Source organism: Lissotriton helveticus, chromosome 7 (genome assembly GCF_964261635.1).
Source record: "Lissotriton helveticus chromosome 7, aLisHel1.1, whole genome shotgun sequence".
Classification (NCBI taxonomy): Eukaryota; Metazoa; Chordata; class Amphibia; order Caudata; family Salamandridae; genus Lissotriton; species Lissotriton helveticus.
Window position 1 is genome coordinate 471,409,964 of NC_136068.1, and position 12,327 is coordinate 471,422,290.

The 12,327-nt window shown below is 43.7% G+C and overlaps 1 protein-coding gene across 1 annotated transcript in view; it reads right to left on the reverse strand.

The window, feature by feature from the left end:
- Positions 1–357: 357 nt before the first annotated feature.
- The window catches only part of LOC144768627 (zymogen granule membrane protein 16-like), a 36,830-nt gene continuing 24,860 nt past the window's right edge, over positions 358–12,327 (reverse strand). The window contains exon 4 of the mRNA XM_078652437.1: positions 358–915. Coding sequence (XP_078508563.1) covers positions 570–915 — 346 coding nt within the window. The 3' untranslated portion in view covers positions 358–569. The remainder of the gene's footprint in view (positions 916–12,327) is intronic.

A 12,327-nucleotide genomic window follows, 5' to 3' on the forward strand; every position in this document is an offset into this window, starting at 1 on the left:
ACTAAGATTAAAAATTTTAATACTAATTAGGTTCTTTATTGAAAACTCTGGACTGAAACCGTGGTGTGACAATGAGGGATATTTGACCCGTTTCTCTGTTTTCCCTTTTAGGTCCCATATAGACAGCTTGATCCTAGAGCCACTAATGCCTGTTATCCACCTATCTATAATACCAAGAACTTGTTATCCTCTTTCTATATAGCATAATCATGTCTGACATCATAAAACGCACCATAAATCTGGCTTATGAATGATCCAATATTCTACGGTTGACCAGGGGTGTAGTTAGGACTTCTCCATTATTCCAAAAGATATATGCTGTCCTTTTTCCAAGAAACAAGAAATAAATTCAGAGGCTTTTTGACAGTGCATAGTAAGTTTATTTGGTTGGATGACATTGCTGGCTGTCTGTGTAAAGTAAGGTAAAACATTGGTACTGAATAGCGGATTTCCTACACAAAGGCAAACACTTGGATCCACAGTTCTGGTGTCCCTCTTCTATTGGACACAAGCGGTTGCAGAATATATTTGTACATTTCACAGACATGCAAAGTGGGCTGGAAAGACAGTTAGCTGCTTGGCTTTTTCTCTTCTAAAGCGCAGTGGACACAGTCACCATACGGACTGCGATCCCAGTGGAAGCCGATGCTGTGGATGACAGAAGAGTAACGCCCACTGACGTAGCGTAGAATTCCATTCTGGTAGAGTGGGAAGTCATTGAAGCTGGTGCCTGAGGGCTGACCAAAGCGAAAGAGGCGCCCTCTGTTGGTGAGGAAAATCAGTTCATTGACGTAGGAGGCAAATTTGCCAGAGGCCTGGGTGATGTACTCACCAGGGTGAAGGTTCACCTCCAGGATTGTCCCTGCAGTGTTGCCATAGTACTGGCTCCACTCATTGCCATACTTTATCTGGAGACTGAAGAAAATGGAAAAACAATCAGTCATTGAAAGGAATTTGATAGGTAACCACAGGATGCCCCTCTTTGCACTGCCTGCATGTTACTCTATCCCTCATAATCATGGATTTTAGTCGATTTTCATATGCAATGGTGCTTAATTTGTGTCTGTAGTGGTAGGGAACTACATTCATTTTTGGGGACCAACACTTATTTTACATTATAAGACTTTGACCCAGAGCAAGAAAGAGAAAGGCAGAAACGAAAGAAAGCCAAAACAGTGACATAAAGAGATATCAGAGGTGGAAAAGAACCTGCAAGAGTGAGATAACGACACAATGGGCCAGATTTACAAAGGACTTAAACCAAGTCATACAAAGTGATGCAGAATCTTGCATGGATATTTACTTTCAAGCACAAAGTGCCAAATACGAGTTGCAAATCTTGCGACTAGCATTTTTTGTGACTCGTGTGGTAATTTGCAAATGGACCTAGGTAGTAATAGGTCAATTCGCAAATTGCAAATTCCTAGTAGGCTGCAATTCGACCTATCTTATGAATAATAATAAGGTAAGTCACAAACTGTGATCAACTGCAAATCGCAGCCATCACAGGGATGGTGGCCTGCTGAGGTAAGCAGGCCACCATTTCTGTGAATGTATTAAAACAAAGCATTAACAAAATTGCAATCCAATTTCCTTAATAGAAAACAGGATGCTTTTGAAAAAAAAAGGATTTTGTCAACAGTCAGAAAAGGGAAGGTCCTGTGGAGAACCCTTCCTGTTTGTGAATGGCTTACCACCTCGTTTGAGGAAGTAGTAAATGATTAATGTTGTACAACAAAATTCAGTCACAAAGAATTATTACAAACCAATTTGATTCAGTATTTGGAAGGGGTGCCCCAAACACGCCCCTTCCAAATACCAAATCGATATTTGGTTAATACATACATGGCTTAACTACCACGATTCATATCTAAAGCACTAGTATATTTGAAAAATTTAACTCAAAAGTGAGTTATATTCACATCGTCCACAACTCATATTTACAGTACCTCGGCGTAAGTATATTCAAAATCATAATTATTTAAAAAGGAACAAAACAAAGACAACTCAATCAAAGAGCCACGGTATCATTATAAAATCCAAACGTCCATCATAACTGACATCTAAAATAAGGTAAGTTTGTAAGTAGATATAGCATAAATAAAATGAGTAAACTGCGGAAGGGTGTAAATTTAAAGAGGTCCGCAAACGCAATGAAAAAAATAAAGAGTAATTATAATAAAATGTACATATAAGTTCCTATTAAATAATCATGATTTTGAATACACTTGTTATGCTGAGGTAATGTGCATATGAGTTATGAATAATGTATATATAACTCCCTTTTGCTTTTCGTTTTTCAAATATAGTATTGTTTTGCATATAAATCATGGTCTTTTTTTAGTTATTTTCTCTAAACAGCACTACCCAAGAGACTGTACAAAGATAGCGCTGGTTTAGTACACCGTTACCACCATGGTACAATATTTACATTGTTTACATGATGGGATTATATATAGATGGTACAAATTGGTGCGAATATGGACATTATGGGTACTAGAAAAATATGTTAGCGTTTGATATATAGATCTGATAAGATGTGATAAGGTGGTGTGGATATGAATATTACGAGTAATAGAAAAAGATGTAAGCGTTGGATTATAGTATTATTTGAGACACAGTAGGTATTAACAAAATTCACTACAGTCATCCGCTCCTCAACACACTAAGGCTTAGGATATGGGTTGTAATAATTATTTGATGTTCTTCCTGTATAAAATATGTCAGGAGACTATACAAATATGGCGCTGGCTCAACACGCTGATATTAATTCAGTCTGTTTTCTATGTTGTTAGATGAGACGGAAGTATATATAGATGTTACATGATGGCGCCAATAAAATTAAGGAAATACACTCATGGGAGAGACCTAATATTATGATTAAGGGACACACTGGTAATTGATTATGCTGTGGGGACCATTATATTATCCATATATTCAGTTGGGGCTATTGATTCAGGCCTACCCTTTGTCCCCCCCCTTCTCTTGCTCTCTCCTCTCCCATTCTTACCCCTTCCCAATATGATCTTCACCCTATCTTGTCTGCCTTCGCGCAGGCCCCCACTCCCCCTCCCCACGCTGCATCTTCCCGATATTCCAATTCTATCCCCTCCCCCCTGATCCCCCTGATCCCCCTAATCCCGCCTACCTACCCCCTACTTAATCCACCTTTTTTACATCCTGGTCTACCTATCAAATTTCCTTACCTTCCCCCTCCCTCCTTCTTTCTCCTTATCCTTTTCCACTCTTCCCCCTATCTCGTACCCTAAATTATCCTCCTACACCTTAAGCGCTGGGATGCTCCCGAGTGGCCATGCGCTATAGAAGAGCCTTTTAATAATAATAATAATAACACCTCCCATCTCTCTTCAACCTCCCATTCCTCACCCTTTGCTTCACAACCATGTCTCCCCCCTCAGTAATTCCTTCATCTTCCCTCCCTCTGACCTTACAGTCCCTTACTCCTCCCTTAATTACCATCTAGCCCAACTCCCCCACTCCACCTGTTGCCTGTCCCCCTACATTCACCTTTCATAGCCTACAGCACCTGTCCAGCACCTTCTTCTCTCTTTCCCCCATACCTCCGGCCTTCCTTTGACCCCCCTCCCTCCCCTCCCTGTACATCCCCTGTCCTCTCTTCTCCCTGTACCTTTGGCCTTCATTTGCCCCCCTCCTTTCCCTCCCTGTACAGCCCCTTCTCTTCTCTTCTTCCCAGTACCTTTGGCCTTCATTTGACCCTCCTCCTTCCCCCCACCTCCCACCCTCCCTCTCTACTCCTCAACTGTCTCCTCCTATTTATGATCTCTAATCTTCCCCTCTGTTCAACACCAGTAACAATATCTCTCTTGCCACCACTGTATCACCTTCCACTCCTTTCGACCACCATCTTTCCCCACCTTCTACCCTTGCTCCCCAATACCCCCGTTCCACCACCCCTCCGCATCCTCCCTCACCCTCTGCACTCCCTCCCTTATCCATCGAGCCACCCACACTCCGTGCTCAGCCCTCCCCTCCCTGGAAAATAAACTTGATTCTCTCATCTCTTCCATTTCCCAGCTTGTAGCGTCCATCTCACTTTTAACCCCTTGGCTGCGGGGCCGATTCTCCCACTGTGCTGGGGGGAGGGGGGCACGCACAGCGCCCCGGTGCTCATGACGAGCTCTGCTCGTCATGAGCCATGTTTCTCGTGTGCTCATGACGAGCTAAGCTCGTCATGAACACGCCCATTCCTTAGAACGCCCAACACAGCAGGGGAATTAGCCCCACGTCTGAGCGTTCTAGCGGTCATGACGAGCTCAGCTCGTCATAAGCACATGAGAACCGTGGCTCATGACGAGCAGAGCTCGTCATGAGCGTGGGAGGGGTTAAGCGCCAAGATATACCCCTACCCTAACAACTTCCTGAGGAGTTCCTTGTTCCAGGGTCCCAATAAAGCCAACCACAGTCTGTCCTCTGCAGACATCACCAACTTACTGGCCAGCTACAAGACTACCAACATCACTTCCCCTCCACCTTCCTCTCCTAATAATTCTACTCAGTTCACTATTCAGACCATCTCTTCTGTCAGAACTAACCAGCCTTCTTCTTCCCCGGGCACCCTCATTCAAGATTCTTATCTCTATCTCCCTTAACAGCCCAAACACCCCCATCACCAAAACAGTTACGTCAGAGCTGCACTGTTTGCTCCACAACTGCAGATCTGCAATCAAACACAAACTTGAAATTTCTGACAATATCATCCACCACAACCTTGACATGTTCTTCCTCACTGAGACCTGGTTTAATGACTCCTCTTATACTTTGTTTGATCTTCTGATACCCACTGACTACTCTATCCTCAGAAATGACAGAACAGACAACATTGGGGGCGGTGTCGCTATCATCTTCGGAAACTCCCTTCAAATTAAAGCCTTTCCTACCACCTCTTCCCTACATACGAATGCCTAGCCCTAGATCTTCAAGTACATCACGGCTCACCCTTCAGATTCCATACCATCTACCACTTGCCCAGAAACTGTTCTTCCTTTTTAGAGGAACTCACTGACTTCATCAGTGACCAATATTCTCAAAGTGACAGACAGATCTTCCTGGGTGACTTCAATCTCCACTGAAGACTTGTCTGCCAACAAGCCACCTTTCTCTCAGCCAATGATCTCTTCCAGCATTGCTCGGAAATTACACACTCCAAGGGCTCAATTCTGGACCTTGTTATATCCAAAGAAGACCTGCTTACTATTGCTCCCCCATCCATGTAGACTGGTCAGACCACTTCCTCATTCCCTTCCGTTTTCGCCTATCACATGTTATAACTCTCGGCCAACCTAAAAGAGCTTCTACCTGGTTCTGCAACACAAAAAACATTGATCTCGACACTCTATGCAATTCTGCTATGCATTCACTTCCTAGAATAGACCTTATCATGGATGTCAACGATCTCACCTCCCATTGCCTCTCAGTCCTTGTAGTCGAAATCGATAAAGCCGCTCCACTCCAAAGCAAAAGGAAAAGACCCACCCCCTCAGCACCTTGGTTCAATAAAGCTCTCTATGATGAAAGGAAGAACCTTAGAATATTGGAGAAACATTGAAGACAATCTACAACCACCTCCAATCTCTCTCTTTAACGTTCAGCAAGATCCAAATACCACAATCACATCTTCCATGAAAAAGCATCACATTTCAGATCCCTCTTCGACTCAGCCAGAAACAGACCCAAAAAACTATTTTACCTCATCAAAAACCCAAACTGCTCTCCCCTAACCATAAAGCCTGCGGATTCTACAAAGAAAGCAGCAGAATTAGCTACATTCTTTGATGAAAAGGTCAAATCACTAGTGGATCAGGTCACCCACCCCACCCCCATTGAGGAGCGAAAATCCTTAGTCACTTGGCAGGACTTTGACGTCATCTCGGAAGATGACCTCCTCAAATGCATCCTCAAAACCAAACCCTCCAACCATTCTTTTGACCCCATCCCTAGTGACATCGCCATTGATTTCTACACCCATACTCTCTCTTACTGGACCAGGCTAGTTAATCTCCTCCTCAGTCAAGGCTCCCTCCCTGTTGCACTCAAAACAGGACAGGTTACCCCTCTTCTAAAAAAATCCTCCGCTGATGCGAACGACCTCAACAACTTCCGCTCTATCACCAACCTCCCTTTTCTTTCGAAAATCACAGAAAAATGTGTTACGAAACAACTTTCCCTACATATTATGGACAATAATCTCCTCAACGTTTTCCAGTCTGGCTTCATTCAAAATTGCAGCACTGAAACAGCCCTGCTGCAAGTGATTAATGATGTGCTGCATATACTCAACTCTGGCGAATTGTGTCTTCCGATTCTTCTAGACCTCTCTGCAGCCTTTGACACTGTTAATCATAACACCCCCCTTAACACTTTTCAACAGAGAATGGGCTTGGAAGGCACAGTGCCTAAATGGCTTGCCTCATTCCTCTCGGACAGATCCCAAATGATCAAGCTAGCGAACAGTCTTTCACCTCCATTAGCTTAGGTCAAGGCGTCCCTCAAGGCTCTCACCTTGCATTCACTTTGTTTAATCTCTACCTGGAACCATTAGGGAACCCCCTAAGTAAATCTGGGATCCATTCCCATCTCTATGCGGATGACACTCAAATCTACCTCAAGGTGTCTTCTACACGATCTCTCACTACTCAACTCTACTCTCAACTCTATTCACAACTGGATGTTAGCTCACCAACTCATTCTAAATCCCTCCAAAATGGAATTATTCATCCTATCTACCTCTCTCTCCCCTCTTCCTGTTCAATCTTGGATGGCATTGGATCAGGTGAACTTACTCAACAATAATCCCATCATTGTCGACAGCGCTACATCCCTAGGTGTCATACTTGACAAAACACTCGACACAATCTCCCGTATAAACTATAACGCTAAGAATGCATGTTACCAGTTGCGCCTTCTGTGCGGGATTCGTCAGTTCTTCCCAGAGAAAGACCTAAAAACCTTGGGACAATCGCTGGTTCTCTCTGGACTGGATTATTGCATTCTCTTCTGACAACGATTCAGAAAAGGGGGTGGTGATGAACAGAGTGTCTGAATTAAGCAGACCACTCTTACCCAGTCCAAAGATCAGGGCTTGATCCATCACCGTTATTTAGCTCACTGCCCCATCCCAGCCACACCTATAGTGGCCAAAAACGATTCAGAAAAGGGGGTGGTGATGAGCAGAGTGTCTGAATTCTCTTCTGACAGGCCTACCCAAATCCCTCCTCTCCCCTCTCAAATCCATCCTCCATTCAACAGCTCGCTTTATTTCAGGGTCTAAATGAAGAGACCACATCACTCCTATCCTGTCTTCTCTTCGATGGCTTCCCATTGAGGCAAGATCCGTTTACACACCTGCCTGCATCACCCACAAAGCCTTGCACACTTCCTCCCCTCGTTACCTGGCGAATAAATTGAAATATTCTGGAGGCTCTAGACCTTTGCACAATGCGGAAAAGTTTCTGCTTGAGAACCCCTCCTTCAAAAGGGAAAGATCGATGGAACAATCCTTCTCAGGTAATGCGGTGAGAATCTGCCCTTAGAACATCCTGCTTTTGTGCAGTTTTTGTCTTTGGTCATCTCAATTACTTTGTCATTCCGTAATTGTGTCCCCCAGATATGTTGTGAATGTGAATGTTTGTCTGGATATGTGTGAGTTGGGTTTGAATGGGTTGTTGTGATGCTGTGATGCTGCTGTCTGTCTCTTCCCGGGTCTTTATGATTTGATTGAATGTATTGTTTTTCTCATTTGTGCTGATTTGTGACTTAACTATGTTGAAAAATGTTATTTATAAAAAATATTTATAGATTTGTATAGTTTTGAAAACTTATTTGAAAAAAGAAATGAAAATAAAAAAATTATATTTTTTAGGTTTGTCGTAATCATTTTTTCTGAGTGGATTAACACATTGGTCTGGGGGCTCACACTGTTCATTTGGATTAACTCCAGTGTATAAAAAACTTTGGTCATGAGGGAGACTATCTTGGTTAACTGGGCCAAGTCTGGAGTGTATTCCTTTGATGCTGACACGCAGGAGTGTGAGATCTGCATCAGTGGTGAACGACTCAATTGGTACCCCACCACGTTCCGCTATCTCGGGATTTATATCTATTGAACCCTGCCAGATGCGCTAAATGGCAATCTGGTGAGAGCTATCTCCTCCCTACAAACACAGATGTCCTTTTGGAAGACCCTCCCCCTAAATGTCCCCAGCCGCGTCACGCTGACAAAGATGATAGTTTTGCTTAGATTGTTGTATTATTATGTCAATCTCCCAGTCTATGTCCCGACCCGTAAATTCCGTGAGCTAGACTCCTTGATTAGGAACCTCATCTGGAACACTGGAAGGCCTTGTGTGGCGCTAAAGAAACTCTACGCATCTCCGGATGCTGGGGGCTTGGCAGTTCCTAACCCGGAGCTCTACTATCTAGCAGCTCAGCTGCAGTGGGTGGCCGATGGCTAAGTGGGAAAAATCTGTGCGACACTGCCACGGGCACCGCTGTCTGGACCCAAACACAGATCCATACATTGTTTCACCCCTTAACCAAGACTCCCTGCCCGTCACAACTGCACCTGACAGTGGCACGCAAATGCTTTGTGAGAAGCCTAAAACTCACCCGTGCTGTGACACCGTATGCCCCGGTGCTTCCACTGTTGGGAACGTCCAGGGATGGGGGAGTGGTGACGGAAGCAGCACTGGAGCGCTGGACGCGTGCCGAAGTAGACACAATGGGTGATTTGTACGTTGAAGGCGCCCTAATCCCCTTTGACGCACTAGTTACTGATACGGGCCTTCCGGTTGGACAGTTTCTACTCCACGCCACGCTCATACGCACGTTCACGCGGGCTTGGGGCGACGTTTCTGAGGAACTACCGACACACTCTTTGGTGCAGTACTTGCATGTCATGGGACATGGCTCCCACGTGGTTCATTGGTTAGTGCGGGCTCTCCTGGCCCACACGCAGTGCTCCTCCCAAACCCTACGTGATAAATGGGTAGAAGACAGAGGAAGGGCATGGACTGATGAGGAATGGGCGGTGGTGCTGGCCGGCGCCACCAATATCCCGCGCAACTCCCACTTCAAACTCATTCAATTCTATATCATACACCGCGCATATCTGTCACCTGATAAAATCAACAGGTCCTTTGGCGTCCTGACATATGCGTGCCCGAGATGTGCACTGGTGGGCGCGGATCTCCTACACATGTTGTGGTCATGCCCCACACTACAGGCCTACTGGCACACTGTGACGTCCACACTGGTGGAGGGTGCTGGCGGGGAGCTGGGGCACACGTGGGAAACATGCCTATTGTGACTATATAAAAGGACGAAGCAGACTAGAGTCCCCTCAAGATTTTAGGACCTTGGGCTGATTACGGCGAAGAGGCTGATCACTAAGTGCTGGAAATGCTGGAATCCCCTCAGGCAGCTTACTGGCGTAGTTCTTTTGATAACTGGGCGAAGGCGGAAAGCACAACCCTTCATAGACAAGAAACGGCAGGATTGCGGAAGTTCCCTATTGCGCAGCTTTGGGATGATACACTAAAATCTTTCCACCTGGCGTGTTTCCGCAATGGAGTTGCCTAGACGTGTATTCCCCTGACCCCACCTGGCAGATAGGCGGACTGCAGCGCTGAGCACCTACACCACAGTTTTATTTCTGGTACCCTTAAGTAGTACACTTCAGCCACACTACATACACACGCTGCTGACTCACACACTGGTGGCCTCTCCTCAGTACACCGTGGAACTAGCGCCTGAATGGCGTGGGGTGTTCACTCCCCCCCCCTCTGGAGGCTTCCCAACTGCGGCGGACACTGCCTCCAGACTCCCACACTGACTATTCCTTGGACCGACAGTACACATGAGCGACAGCACGCAGACGTTCCTTTTGTTTACTTATTAAATTTTTCTTTTCTTTTGCTATTATTTTTTAGTATTTTATTGTTCATACAGTTTCACATTATTATTAAACAGTTCGAATATCGAATTGCGCACGTACTGCCTAATACCAGCACGCTTTTCCTAGTAGCACAGTCCCGGACGCTATGTCACATACATGTTTACTGATACGGGCAGATGGAGATGCACAGGCACGTAATTATACCTCATTGCACCACACACACCAACCGCAGCCACACAGTGATTATGACTATGTAACTGTACACTCTCTGGAATCCCCTCAGCTACATGAACCTCCTTAATTGCTCACGTCACGCCTTGGGCCCCGTCATGGTTCACTAGCTCCTTCGATATCCTCCTTTTCTGAAGATGAACCTGTCGCTTCTCCGATATGTGATTTATTTTGTAGCCAAGGTATCCCTGCGTGCTTTTTCTTTGAATTCTGCGACGTGATAAATGTATAATGCCCTGTGACACCTTGTTATTTTCTATTGCATAGCTCTGTACATCCACGGGATGATATGCTGAGTTTCTTCAGTTCTGTTTCGCATTGTGATTTATGATGTGCGCTACCTGCGAAAACCAATAAAGATATTAAAAAAAAAAAAAAAAATGAGGGAGACTATCTTTCTGGTCTGACAATTTTCCCCTCTTCTCCCTGACCTTGTTCTGTAGCTTTAGAGGGGGTCCCCTTCTTTTTACTCTGGAACTCGCTTCCTCCATTGATCCGTGCCTTCTCCTCTACCCGGATCTTCAAAGCTGACCTCAAATCTCTTCTCTTCCGAAGACACTTTCAGAACTAATTCTTTCATTCTCAGGCCCCTCTAGGAAGTTCGCTCATCATTGTAAATTTCTAATTTTTTCTTGTACATTCCTCACCCTTGCTTGCTGTGTTGGATATTATGTTTGTGTACCCTACCTTTTTTAGTCTCCTGTTTATTTTTGTAACGTTCTATTGTGTGACACTTTTCTCATGTAACGTAACTGGTCTTATTGTACAGTGCTCTGACACCTTCGGGTAATGTCCGCGCTATATAAAAATGCACTAAATTAATAAAATAAATAATGACAGTGGGGGTCTATGTTGCCGTCAGTTAAGATCAGGCAGATAGTTAACGCACATGGGAACAGTTTTTTTTTTTTTACCTCGATAGTGATAGTTGTTCTCCCCATCGACGGGATATTTATAGTGGATACAAAAGGATTTCATTTCAGTTATAGCTATTCAACTATTATTTTGTTTTATGGTGAACCTAATACAGTCTGTTTTTATATTTTTGATATTAATAGGTTCACAGCTATATTGTCAACAGTATTTTCCAATGCACAATAAAATGTGTTCCCACACAATTACGATGGAACATAAAAGGGTAACTGCTGATATTAGTGATGGCTAGCTATCGAATGATAACTGATGATTTGTAGGTCGAAATGGTAACAATGCAATTACCAGTGTATCATGCACATGTGATATATCAATAATCTGGCGTGTTTGTTCAATATTTTACAAGACTGATAATTGCGGGATTGTTCCAATTGGAATTCTAGGGATTACGAGTTTATTATTAGTGTGATATGTGCCTTGATAACTTTACTGTAGCCAGTTCTGGTGTATACATGACACAGGATGGTTCCATATGTATACTACTAAACCAGGGAGGTTGGGAGGTGTTTTGGCATAATACGCATTTAGATTAAAGAGTGAGTTTATTGATATGTTATAGGATTGGATAATGTACTTGATTATTTGGCATAATTATATATTTCTTACAAATAATATACATTTATTTCAGTTGAAGAAATTGCGTCTGACAAGGGCTGGCGGCCATGGTAATTGACACGGTAAAAAGTTTACACCAGGATTATAACAACAGTATTGGATTTATGGGCGAATAGCAGTATTATGATAATTTGACTTTGTTTATTAAGGCTATTGGAAGACTGTAGCTATTATACTTGTCCGCAGCACTTCAGATTGTTTGCGATAGAATTGTTCATGATTACGTTTGAACGCATTTAAAACAGCATTACATGGCTTAAAATATATTCACGGTATTATGGTGAGAGCATGGCATGCTCTCAATTATTAGGGCACACTAGCTTAATCTCCAGCTTTTCTTCTCTATTTTCAATTTACAAGGAATTTTTATGGATTTATTCATTCTGGTGATTGGACTATCCTGAGGTAGAACTGTGACACTATTGTTTGCCAATATATAACAACACCCATAAGTACATTCCTGGCTTGGGGTCTAAACAATTTCTTCTCTTGTGGTCACTTTCACTGTGGTGATAGCTCAATTTTGGTTAGACCAACATCAGAACTAAGGTTAATTATGTTTTAATTTGTAGCTCTGATGAAGTCGGTATACCTACAATAGACGAAACACGTGT